Genomic DNA, 19,217 nt, shown 5'->3' on the forward strand with positions numbered 1-19,217 from the left:
TCTAGCTCCTCATGGCAGTGGAGTCTAGTGAGGTCCTGCACTTATCCAGACTGACACTTGGCCTTATTAGAGTCCAAGAATCAAACAGACGTTTAAAAGAGAATTAGTGTTCAATTTATATTTGATGACTGAAAGACATGGCAGTGGGAATTCTGTTTGCTGTGTTTGTGTCTTGGCTGGCCTGATGCACGTATATATTACGTCCTTATTTTATATTCATTATTTGTCATTAGCTGTTGATGCCAAAGAAGGAGTTCGAGTTATTCAAGGTATGGTCTACTCCATCCTGGGTGGATTTTGACGTGAATTTTCTAACTTGGTTTTAACACCTTTTTCTTTCCTAAGTTCTTACTTCTCCGATTTTGAAGTGTGGTTACCTGACATGATTGAGATTTCTGTCTGGGTTATAAATGCTCGTTCTTCATGTTCTTTCCTTAAAGAGGTTTTGACTGAATTCCTTAATCAGTGTTAAAGAGTGAATGCTTGAAATGCACGCCAGAGACAGTGATAGAGCCTACCCCCTTTGAATTCTATGGACTATTTTTAATTTTTAACTAATGATGGACTAGTAAAGACACTATTCACAAGGATATCCCTAGTTGCTATATGTGAACAGAAGCCACAAGTTTATATTTTAGGTGTTAAAAACAATTATCCAAGTTTATTTTTATTTGTGCGCATAGTTGCTAGGAATGTGCAAACTTCGACATAATATCGAAAACTTGCAAATAATGTGAATTGTAAGTATTCCTCTGATCCCGATATTTCCTAAGGAGTTTAACCTCTCTTACCTTTTCCTGTTTACTGTTTAGACTCTCTTTTTCTTCAGTTTTGATTCCTGGCTTGAGCCATAGTTGACTTTTCTGTTTAAAAGGTTGATTCTGTCTAAAACTGAACCAAAACTATAAATACATATTTTAGGTAGAGAGAGTACTTTATGAGAACATAAAATCTGTCCCTCCTTTTTTGAACAGAGCTTCATCTTATATTTTTGTCAACTTTGGCACAACCAAGAAGTTTTTTAAGTGCTCACAAGTTTGAGGAGTTTGTTTTGCTACTTTAGATAAATAGAAACTGTGGGGATTGCCTGTTTGGGCTGCTGCCTTTTAAATTTTTTAACACTATCTGACTGTCTTCTGAAAATTTCTGGATGCAACTCTGAATGTGGTGGTGATGTATGTGTGTGTGTGTATGTATGTGTGTGTGTATGTGTGTGTGTGTGTATGTTGGTTGGTTGAGGGCCCGGTATTAAAAACAATCTATTTTTTTAATCACCTCCTGAAAATTTTGGGACTGAGCCCAACAAAACCTACCAGAATCTTGTAAAATTTTAATAAACTAGCTTGTCAATTGCCCTCTGCTATCTGACATAAATACTACTGTGAAAGTATTTCTATTCTGAAAGCTTATGTCACACACGCACGCACACACACACACACACTGATTAGATAGAGTAAGATGGAAAAGAAAAGAGCGTCCTTGGAAATGTACGTCAGTCATTTTACATCTCTACAACAGCGTTACCAGATACCTTTATCTAAACTACCTGGCAAAAAATCCTGCAGCTCACTTCAGATTGACAATAGAGATTTATGTAGTCCAGTGATCCTAACACCTAACCTTAGAGAACTCCACTGGCTTACAAACAAATCAAAAGCAATTCTGTGTCATATTCATCTTCTCACTCATTTATGCCACAAATACTTATTGAAGGCTGGCATCTTGCACTTGATGGAAAGGAAGACACCCCAGCACTGAGCAGCTCCCGCACAGAAGCCTGCTGCCCTCCCTCTGTGATTGTGCGTGAGGAGCAGTGGCCCTCGCTCTCCTCAGAAATGGCCCACACACTTTCCCCTGTCTCTCCCTTCCAAGGATATCAGCATTTTGAAGAAATTGAAAGGGACTTCTTACAAAAGACATTTTGTATTCCTTGCTGTGCTGCAGAGATACTCCAGGGTAGACAATGCCAGTGAGCAGTCCTTGTGCTGTGTGCCTGGCATGGTGTAAGCACTTCACAAATGCCAATTCATTTTCCCCACCACAGCCTTAAGAAGTAGGCACATGTAACATCTGAGGAAACTAAGGCACAGAGAAGTAACTTGCCCACAGCCCCCCAGCTGTGTGAAGCCAGGTTTGGGACCCAGGACTGCGGGGTGCTCCGACAGCCCAGGCTGTGATGTACTCAGCCAGTTTGGGAAAATAGTTTTAGAAAAGATTGACATCTCATTTTGGGTAGACACATAGTTTTTGCTGTGTGAGTGCTTAAAGGGATATTTTCTAAGAATAGCTTTACCATTCACTGTACTGTGATAAAAGTTGACCTGATCAGTTACCATCCTTGGAATTGGATTTTTGCCTTATGCATCTATTTTTTGGATTTTAAATCTTTAATTTTTTTATAATTTAGGAAAATAATCCAAGTTGTAGAATTCACTGAGAGTGTCGACATTTTGTGAATGGTGGGAATAAAGGAATTAGATGTAAACTATTTCCATGGAGCATCTACAAGTCACCCAGTGTTTGGGGAATGCGCACAGTTGTGACTCTTCCTTTCCCTTGGTTGCCTTCCTGTAAAGAAGAGTACAATTTATATAAACAATGGCAGCTTCCCGGGGGAGAGACTCAGTGCAGCCCTTGCCTATTGCTCACACTTTGGGTTAGAGACTGTCTCCTCATGGCAGGGATGCTAGTACTCAGCACCAGTCGTGAATAGGTGTTGAACTGCCACCTGATGTCCCTGAGAACCAGCCTAGTTAAAATCCTCACCTTTGGAGTGATTTTTAACAACTCTGCAAAGATAGCCGCTCCCACCTAATGTGTTTTCCCCATGGCTTCAGCAAAGTTTTGAAAATAAAAGGGAGGGAAGTAATAAAGAATTTATGAAAGATATGGAACATGGAAAAAGATTGAATGAAACCACAGGGAGAAGAAAGTCAGTGCTTATGAGATATTACAGAGAAGTGAAGATAAATGACGTATCTTTTGATTTTCACTGTGTTGTAGAGCATTGCGGGGCTTTGTAGTAGTAGTTCCGCTGTGCAGCAGATGGACATCCAGTGGGCTTTGTCCCACCTGAAATCTACCTGCGACATAAAGTTTCCCATATTTCTTTTGACTCGATTCCCAGATCTCTAGCTCTGTGACTGTTCATCTGCTAGAATTACCCTTTTGCTCATATAGGTCCTCATGCTGTATGCCAAGAGCAGAAACCAACCTCCCCCTCTATTATTTCTGATATACTCAAGGGCTTCATTAAAGAGTTCTTACATTTACTATTAATTATTAAGTCTATGTGCTTATTATTATTATAGATATTCTGACTCTATCAAGATACAAATAATTACAAATTTCTAGCCATTACTTTCCTATGAATTCAATAGTAATGGTCCTGTCTTCTCTGTTTCTGAGCGAGAGATATCATGGTCCTGCGGGAAAAGCCCCACAGGACTTTGGTAGACAAGGATTCTAGTCCCGGTTCTGCCACTAACTAGCTGTGTGACTTTAGAGAATGCGTTTTATTTTTCTGTGCTCCATTTGCTTAGTTGTGAAATGGAAGGGGGCAAGTCTCACTATCTCCACAATCTGGTTTGGATATAAAAGTTTGTTATTTTCTATATACATGTATAAATAGCCCTAAATTAAAAGTGGAAATATTTTCTCCTGGTACCTACTAAACCACTAGCTCTACTAATTTCATGTTATGATTCTCTGAATGCTCTTTTTCAAACTCAGTCCAGACATTCAGATACTGCTGGTCAGAGAGCAACCATTTTAGTGAAATGGTTGCTTCATATTTATTCCAGCACACTAACTGGTAATACTCAGTTTTTTAAAAATGTTTTAAATTCAGCTCAGAGCACTCTAGTCATCTACTAATTAGAGGTATGGTTTATAGACAAGGCTGGTTACTTTTTATTTTGCCTTACATGTAGACATTTTCACAAATCCTCTCTATATTATATAAGTGTGTATATAAATTATTGCCCAACATACACATGCGCAGAATTATAAAATTTCCTGTTTAGACTGCTTACAAGTTCAAAACCAAAGCTCACTAAAACATAGATATATACTTCCTTTTGTAAAATCCGCTTTACAGAAGAATTAGTCTTAAATTCTTTATAAACTGTGAGAATAAGACAAACCTATACCTTAATATTTTAGAAACATAATACTTTAATACACAAATAGTTACTGAAATACTCTAGATTGTTTATACTGTCGTATGAGTCTGTATAATTAGTTTTCCCTGGCTAGATAAGAGTGGTGGAAATTAATTGTATATTTACAAGCTCCTTCGCTGATTGACTTGTGGGCAGGTAATTTTCTGTCACGAACTAATTTGCTAACATTTTCCAGTATTTGATGTGAAGTATGATTGATATTATTTTAGTCCTATCTCCCATGTTAACGTTTTCCTGTGATGTGATTTGCTCTCCTTTCCTAATAGCAATTACTCGGTGAGCTGTCTGAGGTAACCCACATTCGCTCCCTCATGGCACTTCTTGTTAATATAATTTTTTGGATTCCATCTTTGGACTTAACACCCTCCAAATGTTCCAGCTGTGCCTAGTTTTCACCGTAGAGTTCCAAAGAGACCAAATTTAGAAGAAAGCTGTGTAGGTTAAATTCTTAAGAACAGTTCAGTTTTAATGGCTTTGTTGGGCTTGCTTGCATAATTTCCCCCGTGAAGCAGTGTCTTGCATGAATCAGGAGCTTATCTCCAAATAATTTGCTTTAATCCTGGAGAGTTCCTACTGAGCTTTAGTGCATGAAGAATAGTGACTCATTCTGACTTAATTATCAATAGGAACGTAAATTTTCCATGGAGTCTAGTAATTCTGACTTATTTCAGAGAAAGAGGAGAGACAGATTTTATATTAAACAGAACTTTAAATATGTGTGTGGGAGATAAAAGGCAAGAGTTGGGAAGCGACAGTTACGGTGTAAAAACAGGTCAACACCAAGGTGACCAGTCATCCCAGTTTGCTCATAACTGCAGGGTGTGTAGGGATATAGGCCTTTCGGTGCTAATACTGAGAAATTCCTGGGCAAACTAGGAGGAATTGGTCAAGATTTGTTTTTTAGCTTTGAAGTTTCAGTGCCCTTGGTTCAGGAGAAGAAAGCTGGGGGCAGTTCTCTCCTCCAAAACTTTCCATCAGTTGAGGGTAAGTCATCAGCTTTCTACCTCCAACCAAAAATAGCCAAGAAACACAGAATGGAAGAGCAGTGCATTGGATGACAGGTAAAGGGGAGTGGAGAAGACAGTGAGGGCCCATAGCAAAGTACACCCGAGGGTCAGTACTGAGCCTCTTTCCTCCACACCAAGAATGTCAAGTCAGTTTCCAAAGAAAAGCTGACTTGCCTGCCATTTCAGGAGAGGGTGTCATGATTTGAGGAAGACACGTTTGGCCCTTTTCATTTCAGGGGTTGGAAGCTTGAGGCAGGAAGAGAGAGTCCAGAAAAGGGGAAAATATGCAAGTAAATAAAATGTCTGGCATGATTTATGAAAAATTTCCATACAGTTTCTCTGTATGTTGATCAAATCTACACATATATATAATATTTAGGCCTGTGATTCTGGCAGGTTATACTGATGAAGTTGCATTATATAGCAATGAGAGGAAGAAATAAGGCACAAGATCTGGCGAGCCTGTCTCCAGGCTTGGTTGTGACAGTAACACACAGTGTATTCAGTTTTTCACAGTATTATTTGATGGATAGCAAAACTCTAGCTGTCCTTGTTTTTATGAAAGCAGAAAATATGAATCATATCATGGAATGCAGAACTAATAGCATTTTTTTGTTTGTCTAAGCTTTAAAAACAGCGATTTAAACTCCGACATTTTTGAAATCCTATTGTGAGAATTCACTAACCCTTCATGTAATTATGTGCAAAGGACACTCCTGTCAAGGGAACATTGCATATGTTTTAATCAGATGACTTTGGTGTGTGCTAAGTATTATTAAATTTTGGTGATGTTTGCTGTACTTGGATTGCTTTAAAGATTTTATTGGCCCAAATAAAGGAACGTTGTTTTGTGGGGAATAATCATCATATTAAAATAAACTCTTTTATTTAATATATTAGAAATGTTTCTAGGCCTTGATCTTCCATCTAACTCCGTGGCTTGCTCCATGAATCTCAACCCCCTGTTCCTTCCCTTCCTTTCTACCTCTCTCTTTCCTCCTTCCAGTATCTAGCAGCATTCTAAACACCTCTCAGTTCTGCTTTAATCTTTGCTTTATACCCTTCCCACCTTCTCCACCCACTGACTGGTGAGTCGTAGCTTTTAAAGAGACAACAGCAAAGAGCCAGGATCCCGCCCACGCTGGTTTCCACAGGTGTTACTCATTTGCTGTGAAGGCGACTATGATGATGGTTGGTGTGTTGTTTTTTGAGTAATGATTTAATTAAAGGTGAGATTTGTGTGTGGTGTGTATTTTTATGGTTTTGATCTCTGTGGAAATTGGGGAGGCCTCTTTTAAAATCACCGTTACCTTATATTTGGGCCAATTTAGAAATTAAAAGTAAATAGTACTTTTCTAACCAAAGGGCCAGATTACCAAAAGGCCTGCTTTATGCATTTTATCTGCTAATCCTGAATTTAGAAAAACTAAAGCTGTGTGAGTGCGGTATCTAGACTTGACACAAATTATAAATCCATTGCTCTGTTTCTTTGACTCTGCCAAAAAAAAAAAAAAGTGCCTTTTGAGAATTTGGAACTTGTTTTAATGCAGTTTTTTATTAGTTAAAATTATTTTGCTTAAAGTTTTAACTATTGTGTGTGGTTTAAGAGGAATACACATAAATACTGTCTTATAGCCTATAATGATTTACAAGTTACTGAAAGTTATTGTGTATCCTATCACATCCACCTTTTTAATCCAAATCCCCACATGGCCTTTTTTCTAGCATATGTTTTTGAGTTTCAGTCGTCATTGCTTAGTTAAATATATACCATTACCCTCATCGCTATTCATCCACAGCATTCTCATTTTAACAAGGAAATTATCTAATTGTAATAAATTAGCATTAAGATGATGGCATAAAGGGTTATTACTTGAATAAATTAACAGCATTTTAAAATTACTTGTTTACCTTAAAGCAAAGTCCTTTATATACTGAAATATTGCCCCTCTTCTTAACAAATTAAACAAAATTAAACATTTTTTAATATAACATACATTTAAAATATGAAATAAGTAATGCTTTATGTTATTGATATTTAGACTTCCAGTGCAATTAGAAGTTTTTATTAATGGAACTTATAAATAATCAGAAATCTTTTGACCTACCCTGATGTGTGTGATTCCAAGTTCAAATTTAGTTTTCTTGACATTTGTTACTGTTATTAACACTACTATTTCCTCTTGGTATATTCTTTTGACTCCTTAATTTACATTTTGATTTTTAACAATTATGTAAAGGATTTAAAAGATGATTTTTAATGATTATTATATCATATAGGATTGGAGATGTGTGTGGATGCGTGTGTGTACACATACATCCATAGATTTGCTATGGAATGCAAGTAAGTTTACAAATAAATAGCCAAAAATGTCCTGTCAAATTATAATTTGTTTTCCTAGGCTAGGTTTATGTTTTTACAATTTCAAATTAATTGTTTGTCTTTTTATAGAAACAAAGGATGGAGTATGGTCCAAAACCCACTGATCCTCCCTCTGCTCCATCACCTCCTCCAACACCAGCTCCTGTTCCTGTCCCCCTTCCACCGACTACTCCAGCACCAGCATCTGTCCCTGTGTCAAAGGTCCCTGCAAATGTTACCCGTCAGAACAGCAGCTCCAGTGACAGTGGTGGCAGTTTTGTGCGAGATAGCCAGAGACACAAACAGCTTCCTGTGGACCGTAAGTTTCCCAGGGAGGCAGAAAATGCACACTTCATTTTACAGATTAAAGGCACTGCTAAGTAAAATATTATTTATTATTGGTTTTACTGGTACTAAATATTATTAAATATAAATAATAGTCCTTTATACTTGCATGATAATTGATAGATTGCAAAGATTTTCACCCCTTTTTTTTATCTTCCAAGTAATTCTGAGAAACAGGAAGCTCTCTCTGTTCTCCAATGGGTGTATTTCTACATATATTCCAACAAATTTTGGTGGTTGAATGAAGATCTGGAGCCAGACATACTTGAGTGTGCATAGTGACACATCACTTCCTGGTTGTGTCACCTTCAACAATTTAATAACCCTCTATACTTCAGAATCTGAACCATGGGGGGAAATAATGGTTTCCACTTCATAGGGTGGTTGTGAAGATTCAGTGAGATAATGCTTATAATGCACTTAGATGAGTTGTTTTCAGTAGGGTGGTTTTACCCCCCTCCCCCAGGGACGTCTGGTTTTTTCTGGAGACGAGTTTTGGTCACAGTTGGGTAGATGCTACTGGCATCTAATAGGTAGAATCCAGGGAGGTTTAGCAATATCTTACAATGAACAGGACACCCCCGACCCCCGACAGAATTATCTGGCCCAAAATGTCAGCAGTGCTGAGGTTGGAAAGCCCTGATTGATTTTGACCAATATGACACATAAGCGTTAGTAAATATTTGCTGATGTCATCATAGGTATCATCATCATAGTTTCCCTGCTCCTTTTTCTCATATTTGCTATTCTCATACACACACACACACACACACACACACACTAACTTAATATAATAATTCTGCCAATAGCAGTTTCATATTTGATCTCTGAATTCAGATTTCATGTGATTTAGATTTTAATTTTAGTCTTTCATAACTTTAAATTTGATTTTTCACATGAACAGTTTCTATGAAAAACAGATTTAAATAAACAAAAAGAAAAGATACTATGGCCAACTTTGGATTATCCTTGTTAGTTCTGGGAACAGCAGTGTAGATAATTTGAAAACTGAGGTAACTAATTCTAAGATCATTTTTATTTTGCTTTACCTTATTGTATATAGCTAGTCCCTTTAATCTTTAAATTATGTTTTATAAGTATTATAAAATTACTTTGCTTTATCTATACTTGATACTTAAAAGTTTTTGAAAACTATAGCTGCACTATGATAAAAGTATATAAAGGGTGTGTGTGTGTGTGTGTAAAGGAAGTCTTCTCTCAATAGGGCCTCTCCTAGGGCTCAGTTCTGGGTTCGTTTCTCCATACACATACTTTTACTGTAGAGGATCAATGTATTTCCCTGTCTTTTCATACCATCTCTACTGATAGAAAAGGAATGACTCCCAAGTTTGTCTTCATATAAAATCTCATCTGACATCCTGATACATGTATTGAACTATTAACTTTATAGCTAAGATTTAATGCTTAAGATTCAAGTTCAAAACCGCATGATTGAATCTTTCACTCCCATGTTATCCTACTGTTTTTCTCACCTCAGTAAATCCCAGCCACATCTAACTATTCATTTGTGGTCATTTTTGATAAATTAAGAAAGAAAGAGAACAACTAAAACTACTTCTATTTAATTGTTCTAGAAATTCTGGTTAAATGCATGAAGTCTAAGCCTATTTTATACATTACTCTCTCCCCTGAGGGGTGAGCCAATTTAAAAATCACCTTCTTATCTATATTGTGTGGGGTTTTTTCCTACTGTCCTCTTTATTTGATATGGATTTTTAAAAATTTATCTTTATTGTTGAAAGTATTACAGATGTCCCATTTTTTCACCCCTTGACCCCTCTACCCCACTCCCCCCCCCAGCCGTCCCCACACTACTGTCTGTGTCCATAGGTTATGCATAGATGCATATAAGTTCTTTCGTTAATCTCTTTCCACCCCACTTCCCTTCCCTCTGAACTGACCTTACCAAAAAAACTAATGGAAAAATGAAGCTTTGGAAAAACAACGAACTCTGCAGCAAAAAACACTGTTTCTGTGTGTATGAATGTGTGTAAATGTGTATAAGTATATGCTACTAAATTTTTGTGTGTGTATTTTTTTAAGATGTTTATATTTTTTCAAAGACACTAAAGACATAGTTTTGTGATGAGAAAGTTCTATAAATGTTTTTACTGATTTCCCTATGGAAACAAAATTTCCTGTTAGCAATTATTGCCCTTTCTTCATGTTTGCCACAAGTTTATAACATTTCCCCCTTTGGCTACGTCAGCACAGTAATCTTTGACACTGTCTCTCCAGGCCTAGGATCAGAGGTCATAGGCACCCAGTCTCCATTTGGACAGTCTGTGGGTTGGGACAGTGTGTTCTTTGTCCTAGTCTCAGAAACTAAGAATAACTTAATGGGAAAGAGGCATACTTAGAATACTTTAAAGATAGAAAACTCTCCTGGTAATTGTGACTCATCATTTTCAAGGCTGTTTTTCATGAGTAAAAGAGGGATTTTGGTATATAAAACAAGTATTTTGGGTTAGCTTGAGCACTTTTGGAGAACATTTTACTTTCTGTATGAATGTTGGGGCTTCTCAGCAGTCTTTTGGAACCAGATAGACACCTTTGTTTATTGATAGCCAGAGTTCTCTCAAAATATGCCAATTATGCTACCTGTATTCTCTGCTTACTGCCTAGTCTTGCGATAAAAAGAAAATGGAAGGAGGTGTCAAGTGAATGCTCACTCATAAAAAAGTTACCAAATAGCCATGACCAAGGAAAAAAAGCCAAGGTGGCTGTTTTTAAAATGTAACAAGTAGCAAGAAGCAGACTCCACTCACTGAAGTGCACTGTGGTTGCCTACTCAGACTCTGCTGGGAGTGCGTCACCTGAGCTTTCAGATGGATCTATCGCAGGATTCAAAAAGGTTTTCCTCTCCTTTTAAAGATATCGGTGCTTTAGTTGTTTTGCATTTCTTCCATTCCTTTGAAATGTTAGACCTTATTATTTGAGTTTAATCTTTTGTAATCAGAAGTGTCATTTTAGACAGAGGTGTAAAGTTAGTCCGGTTTGTTGTTGTGTACCAGAGCATCGCGGTGGAAACCAGAGGCCGGGGGGCGTCGCGAGGCGTTTGTCCCCCAAGGCAGGCGATCGCGCCTCGCACGGCGATGGTCGCGCAGTGGCTGAGGCAGTAGACAAGGAAATAAATCTTTTGGTGTAGTGATGATTTTTCTTTTTCATTCCTTTGAGATGTGCTCAAATGCTGTATGGCAGCATGATGTAGTAATTTAAAAGTGAAACTCATGCAGTGTATTACTTACACGTGACCGTCAGTAATAGTCCCGTCACTCTCCTCACCCTCCACACTCCCTCCCTCCCTCTGCCCTCCCTTCCTTTCTCCTATTTTCTTTTGATGACTTCTTCAAAAAGTTTCCTAAATCCTTGAAGCATTAAAAAAAATTAGACTGAACTAACACTGCATGAGTTTTTCACACTTGCACTTATTTCCAGGGGCCACCTAACGCTTTCTAAAACACTCCCTGGGGAAGGGGGGAAGGGGGGGATCATAGTATAATGGTCACAGAAAGCTCCCTTAGTGACCTGGTCCTTGCCACACGCCAAGTTAAGTAGTTAAGTGGGTTCCTATATCAGGTCTTTGTGCCTAATCCTTGAAGATGATATGCAAATAATGTATCTGTGCACGTGTGTGTGTGTGTGTGTGTGTGTGTGTGTGTGTGTGTGTGTATTTTTAAAATACAGATATATCAGTCCCCTTCCCATACGTTTATTTCTTCCCCATTTTTCTCATAAAGATATGTTCATATATGCATCCTTTCCTTAAACATAAAATAAGTAGGGAGAGATATAGCACGTAAGTCAATCAAAGGTAATTTCAATGACTTTGGTCATAAAAAGGCTTTGAGTCGAAGTCAGAAAAACCAGTTCTAGCTAAATTCTGCTACTAATTAGCAATGTGATTTTGACACCGCATTTATTTCTCCTTTTTCGGCATCCGTTTTCTTATCTTATTATTTCAGGGCTTTGGTAATAATGTTTTTCAAAGTCTCTTAGTGAAAACAGCAGCAGAATGCCTCATTCATTCATTCATTCAGTGGTTATGTATTGAATCCTACACTGGCCCAGATAGTGCAAACAGAACAGGCAAAACTATTTTCACCTCAGGCATCTATTTGAATGAAAGGAGATAGATGAATAAATAAGCTGACATTGAAATTAGAAGGTGCTAAGTGGTCTGGAGAATTATAAAGCCTATGGCTAGGGAGTGCTGTTGGGGAGGAGGTTGCAGTGTTAACGGGAATCTAAAGGAGGGGGCGCGTGGGGGAAGGGGCCTTCCAGGAAGAGCTCTTACACTGGAAGAGCCCGGAAGCCACTGTGAGCGAGAGGGGGGCTGGGAGGAGAGCAGTGGGGTTGGAGGTCGTGGAGGGCCTTTTCCTGGGAGTAATTTGGATCGCCTGGGAAGGTTTGTACAACAGTCACAATGTTTGATTTACATTTTTTTTAAAGATTATCTTTATTGTTGAAAGTATTACAGATGATTTGCCCCCTCTACCCTGTACCCCACCAGGCCAAAAAGGATCATTTCAGTGATTGTATTGAAAGAATGAAGAGCGGGGGGGGGGGGGGGGGGGGGGGGGTTGGAGAGAAGCAGGGAGACCTGTGAGCAGGCTGGTGGCTGAGGCCAAGCTGGTCACGGAAAGAAAGAGAGCGGAGTGGTTGGATCTGCGGTATAGTTGATGTTAGGATTAACAGGATGTGCTGATGGATTGGATGTTATCGGAGACAAAGGGGACTCAGCATAGCTCCATGGTATTTTGCCACAGGAACTGGAAAATAGAATTATCATTAACTGAGTTGGGAAGTCTAGGATAAAAGCAGGCTTCAGGAAGAAGTAGTCTAGATATGGACACAGTATATTCGAGATATGTATACACACGTAAATCAATCCATCGAGTAGACAGTTGGCTATATGGATCCAAAGTCCCGAGGAACAGCCTGGACTGGACAAATTATCGTGGTAGCTGTTAGCTTTTCAGTGGCATTTAAAGCCATGAGACTAGTCACAGTGGTCACGGTGGAGTGAGTGCAACAGAGAAGAGGTCCCAGGATTGTGCCCTGGAGCACTGGTGACTTAGCGGGGAGATGAGAATAATCAGAAAAGGCACTGAGAAGGAGAGGCCCGGGAGACAGGAGGGAAAGCAGGAGAGGGGTGTCCTGAAGGCCACAGAGGTGTTTCGGGGGGATCACCTTCTTCAAATGATTCCGGTAGATTAAATGAGACAAGGACTGGGAATCCACCATTGGAGTTTAGCCAAATAAACTAGTGGAGGAAGGGGCCAAAGGCCTAATTGCAACGGATGTCAGAGAAAATTGGAGAACGGAACTTGGAGTCAGCTCCTATTGACAGCTTTTCAGAGAGTTTTGCTAAACGGGGAGCAAAGAAATGGGCAGGAGCTGGGAGGGAGCATGGGGTCCAGAAAGGGCTTATTTAAAGGTGAGAGAAATAATAAGAAAATAATAGCATGTTTGTGTGCTGATGAAATGATTCAGTAAAAGAGGAAAATCGATAACACAGGATAAGCAGAAACATTACCGTCCGAGTATTTAAATAGAGGACCTGGGGTCTCGTGCACGTATAGAGTGGCTGGCCTTGGCGGTATGGAAATGGTTCATCTCTAGTGTCAGAGGAAGGCAGGAAGGCAGCTGCTAGGGGACTTTGGAGACTCTCTGCTAACTTTTTATTTTTCAGAAATTAGGAAAGTGAGATTATCAGTTTAGGTTGAGGATCGAGTAAAAGGTGTTGGAGGTTTGCAGAGAAAGAAAGTATTAAATGTGTAAAAGTGGGCAATTACACATCTAGGACAGGATTTCTCAACCTGAGCCCTATTGACATTTGGGGCTAGATAATTCGGTTTCAGGAGTCTGACCAGTGCACTGAAGAGTGTTTTGCGCATCCCAGGCCTGTACACACTACATAGTAGTAGCATCTTTACCCCCTCCCCACCTCCAGTTGTGGCATCCAAAAGTGTCTCCGGCCACTGCCAGATGTCCCCTGGGGTCAAAATTTCCCCCAGTGGAGACCACTGCCCCAAGGAAACAGTGTGATTGTCAGAGAGCATTAACAACCCAGCTGATTCATATTCATGAATTTAACATGAGATCATTCAGCACTGTTGTGTTATACTCAGTGGGCAGGTGCAGGCACAGAATCAGCAGAAAGTTAGATTTAACAAGGGTTGGGGTTTTGCCAGATGAGCACAATGAAGAGAGAGGAGAAAGCTAGGGAGTGGTTTTAATAATTGATCGTGGAGTTTATACTGAGTGAGGACGAGAGCCAGGAGAGACGGATGGAACGCTAGTCACTGTAAGTCCTGTGGGGTGGGAGGGTTATTGGCACTGAGGCTCTGCAGAGAGTGAGATGTATTAGGGGTTTTCAGAAATAACCTGCTCGATGTCCGTGCCCAGGAAGGAAATCCCAGATGGAGGAGGTGCAGGATGAGCTCATCCACAGGCTGACCATTGGCCGGAGCGCCGCCCAGAAGAAGTTCCATGTGCCACGGCAGAATGTGCCAGTTGTCAATATCACTTACGACTCCACCCCGGAGGACGTGAAGACGTGGCTGCAGTCAAAGGGCTTCAACCCTGTGTGAGTCTGTCTGGGAATACTGTGCAGTTTTATGTGTAAACACGCATTGTTTTCAGTTTTATCACTACAATGTCACAAATGACCCTAGAAATGCGAGAGCCCAGGCCACCTTTGTTTCATGCTCAGGAAATGACTGTAGCAATTCATAGCTATAAAAGAACTGGAAGAAGCAGAAATAACTCTCCTTTGATGGCACCCCACTTTCTAAATGGTGGTGTCTGCTCATCAGTGGTTCCTTTAGTGAACTGTCAGCAGCTGAGGCTGGCAGCTTGCTGTCTGCTTTCTCAGGCCGCACAGGGTGGGACTGGTCTTAGCCAGGCTCCCCAGACCATGCAGGACAAAGCAGAATCTCTCCTGCTGCAGGGTATAGATTCCAGGCAAATAAAAAGTAGATAACATTACCTGTCATAGATCATAATCTAATAGGGCTTTTCCTTTCATGAACCCATGGTAAAGTTTCTCATTTACCTATTTTAACAGCTTTTTTTTTAAGACTCTCTGTACTTGATTTTGAGTCTCAGTACACCCTCTTTTTAAATCTTTAAAAAAATTTTTTCAGTTACAGTTTACATTCAATCTTATTTTGTATTGGTCTCAGATGTACAGTATAGTGATTAGACAGTCATACACTTTACAAAGCATTCTCCCTGATATTTCCAGTACCTATCTGGGACCATACATAGTTATTACAATATTATTGACTATACTTCCATCCATGCTGTCACACATGGTAAGATTCCCTTCATTTTCATGGCCATTTATTAATCATATTTCTTATCTTTTTTCTTCTTCTTCTTCTTAAAGAAGGCCCTTTAACATTTCCTGTAGTACTGGTTTGGTGGTGATGAACTCCTTTCAATGAACTAGTTGACTAATACATATTCGAAGAACTTGAATATTAGAAACTCACTTGCCCAGTACGGCTGAAATGTGAGATGGTTACTCAATTACCTGGTTACTAGAAAGTTATCTCTTTCCCTATGAAACCAAATTTCAAGGAATTGGTCCTAAACAATAATGATACTAAACCCACTGGCTCCTTTCCGGCACTTCATAACCATCTTACATAGCCTCAGGGTCATCCTCCTGACAGGCCCTGTCATCTCCTGACCAAGCAGTATAGTACCATTGCATGAGTTCCGGTGCATGGGACACTTGTAAGGGTTAGAGCAGGACAGGAAATTTTCTCTCTTCTTTTTAGTAGACAGTGTGTCTAACGCTCTGTTTCTTTTTCCTTTCTCTTTCAGGACTGTCAATAGTCTTGGAGTATTAAATGGTGCACAGCTTTTCTCTCTCAATAAAGATGAACTGAAGACAGTCTGCCCTGAAGGGGCCAGAGTCTTTAACCAAATCACGGTACAGAAAGCTGCATTAGAGGTAAGGCCCGTCCACCTGAGGTGGTGGTGTGCATTTGTCAAGAGTGTAGACGAAAATTGAAAGCTCTGGAATCATCTGTTTATGTCCATTGTGGCCAATTTCCCTTTCTTACAGAGCTGCATTAAATTTGACTCAGCTTTTGTAATTTGTCACTGGAGACCATCAATGACCATTTGCAGGGAGATTAATTTGTTATAAATGCTCATGGAACAGGAAGCTTGAGCATATTCTTTAGGACATTTAATGAAAACCTAATGTTCTCATTTTATATGCATTAGCTATTTCTGTAGGAATTTACATTTTGACACAGTAATCGACATTCACTTCTGAGCCAGCAAATGCCTTAAGAGGCCAGAGCTCTTTTGCCTGTTTTTAATATTTATTTTGGAGATTCTAGTAGGTTAGAGGTTATAAGGTCTTAAAACATAGCTGTGTGTCTTAGGCCTGGTTATACATATAAATAGTAATAGCTAGAGATCATGAACATATGAATATAGGGAGCCCTACAGAGTAATTATTTAGTCGTAGTTGTCCATGGGGAAGCAGGGGAGTAAATATTTCCTAGATTGGACGTACCTAAGCTTCTAACACCTTACTCTACTTTAAGTGGACTTTGTAGGGGTAGTAGTTTCCAGCTGTTACATCTCACAGCTCTTAATAGCTTCCTTGAGCATTATACCTGGACTCAAATGAAAGAATTTAGGTTTGGGCGTGAAATTGATACATAATTGTCTCTAGCAGGTATATTATATAAACTCAGTTGTCGACTCAGAGTAAAATAGCTTCATGAATACAACCCTGTAACTATTCTCAGTCAGAAAAATTTTATTTCCTTTGGAAATTTTTCCTACGACATTGATCTGTATGTGTCAGGCTCCTTGCATATTGCATGTGAATACGGAATTACATCTTTTCCGAGGCAATTTGTTACCATTATAATACATTCTAATTTTATTGAGAGTGTATGAATTACTTCCTAAGGGGGATGATAAAAAGTTTCCTATTTCTAACATTGCTGGACTCCCTTAGTCCAGACTCCCTATCATTGCCATTTGCCCTCACTACCCACTTCCTCCTGATCTCTTGCTCCTGTTCCCCTGGCTGTGCATTGAGGCAGAGACTACCTGAGGTTCATCTTCCTCAGCCCCCTTCCCACCACACCCTTCTCTTGCATCTAGTTCTTTATTAGATTACTTACCTGTGTTTTCAGACGCTGTGATTGGATAAGATAAGAGCAGGATGAGAAGGGTGCACAGGGATTGCAGGACGGCTTGGAAAGGAGAAAAGTTAGAGGGTGAGACCCTGTGGAGGGAAACTTGGTATATTCTGAGCCTAATGGGGGGTGAGTTATCTTCCTTGAGCTAACGAGAGTTCTTTGATAATTTTCCATCTTATTATGTTTATTATGCACATATCTCCTTCCTCCCAGGGGATCTAGAGCTGTCTACATGTCTTATTGATAAATCTTTATCATGTTCAAATGAAAGGCATGGTGAGTGAATGCCTTAAGACTCTATATAAATGGGAAAAAAAATCAGTGTGATATGTTAGTGATGCCCAGAAGCATCACATATGAAGGGCAGCGTTGAGTTTTCCCCCAAGAGATATTAGAAGAAAAACAGAGAACTCTTGGCCCGAGCTGTCGATGCGACCTACAGCCCGCACAAACCAGTAACCATCCTGTCTGAACTATGTTTACTTTTCAGGATAGCAACGGCAGCTCTGAACTGCAAGAAATCATGCGAAGACGACAGGAAAAAATCAGTGCTGCGGCCAGTGATTCAGGAGTGGAATCTTTTGATGAGGGAAGCAGTCACTAATTTCTTTCTTTGTTTTTAGGCTCCATTTAAATGTTTGGCATTATTCCAACGTGCTTTGTTTTAAGAAGCCATGAAGGGAATGTCAGATTTTTATCTCTTGGTACACTTTATTTATCGCCATAAAGTAACAATGCAAACATAAATAAGTAGAGGACTTGCTTTTGGGCCCATTCTTTTTATTGAAATGGAAAATTTTTTAATTGAATTTTTTGTCCTTGGGAAATATTTTCTTTACTTAACGAAGATGAGGATTTTTTTAATTGGATTAATTATTTCATCATCTCAGTGTACAGGCAGGCATTTTTGACAGTGGTGAGTTTATGTATTGCAGTAAAACAAAGATACTACCCATGATTCAAAATCTAAACAATTCCAGATTCACCTGTGACTGGTGTGTCATTCAGGGCGTAGTTACTTCAGGCTAGTCTCTGCTTACTTGGGTCTCTTGTTTGACATACTCAGTGACAGACTATTTTGATTTATTTGAAGTTCTTAATGCCAACATGTTTTTAAAAATCAAAACATTTAATGAACTGTAAAATTACAGCACGGCCTTGAACATGCAGGCGTAAGCCTATGGAGCATTCCCTAGACATTTTATTTGTCATGGCTCTGTTGAGTACAATTCCTTGTATAGCTTGTATTTTGATTTAGCTTATATTCTGCTTATTCTCCATTCTGTGTCCCTATATATGAGAAAGCACAAGTGGAAGAGAGGTCATATATATTCAAAATATGTCACAGGAAGTAGCCTGCATTGGTGTGAGTTACAGTATTTTGCTTAATGAAGGTCTCAGTTCTGAATATTGATATTAGTCGTTAAAAGGAAATTGGGGCCATTTTATGTGTTTATCTGTGTCAAGTTTTTCTGGTAATAAGAAACACGTAATTTACACGTATGTTAATCCTGTGAAAGATTCTAGATATAGAAAAGAAAGATACTTAACCTTCAACAAATGTTATTTTTGGAAACACGATTTTTGTCATTAAATGTTATATTATTTCACGTATATAAAACAGATGTTATGTAAGAATGTTGTATATTTTAACATAAATCCATTTAGAGAGATTATCTAGATTCATTAATTTTCATAGTGCCTTTTTCACATGAGTCAGCTGGAGAGTCTGCAATAAACAGTATTTGCTGTATGTTAATAAATGGCTTCTGCATCATTGGCAAAAGGGCTCTGTGGTATGTAGACGGGGGATCAGGGTTGAGTGGAATGGGAAAAACAGAGGCTTGCTCTTTTATTTTTTAAGCTGATTTTCAGTGTATTTTTGAGTGGGTAGAAACCACTCTAGAATACCTTCAGTTGTTTCTCTTCTTTTCACCCCTCTTATTTCAGTATCTCCTCATTCTACTGTCTAGTCACAGTTGACCATGGTAGTAAAAACAAATTTACACAGCAGTTATGATTACAAAGAGCTTCACAGAAATGCTTTGTTGGATATCTACTATAACTCTGTGAGCTATATTTTATAAGCAAGGAAATTCTCCCCAAATCATGA

General features: G+C 39.1%; 1 protein-coding gene across 6 annotated transcripts in view; it reads left to right on the plus strand.

Annotated features, from left to right (window-relative positions):
- The window catches only part of EPS8 (EGFR pathway substrate 8, signaling adaptor), a 148,919-nt gene extending 130,033 nt beyond the window's left edge, over positions 1 to 18,886 (plus strand). For all 6 annotated transcript variants that reach the window (XM_081130070.1, XM_081130073.1, XM_081130071.1 and 3 more), the window contains exons 19-22: positions 7,644 to 7,872; positions 14,331 to 14,511; positions 15,759 to 15,888; positions 17,595 to 18,886. In XM_081130070.1, coding sequence (XP_080986196.1) covers positions 7,644 to 7,872; positions 14,331 to 14,511; positions 15,759 to 15,888; positions 17,595 to 17,708 — 654 coding nt within the window. In that variant the 3' untranslated portion in view covers positions 17,709 to 18,886. The remainder of the gene's footprint in view (positions 1 to 7,643; positions 7,873 to 14,330; positions 14,512 to 15,758; positions 15,889 to 17,594) is intronic.
- The last annotated feature ends 331 nt before the right edge of the window (positions 18,887 to 19,217 follow it).

The sequence above is a fragment of the Miniopterus schreibersii genome, assembly GCF_964146895.1.
Source record: "Miniopterus schreibersii genome assembly, chromosome: 2".
Taxonomy (NCBI): Eukaryota; Metazoa; Chordata; class Mammalia; order Chiroptera; family Miniopteridae; genus Miniopterus; species Miniopterus schreibersii.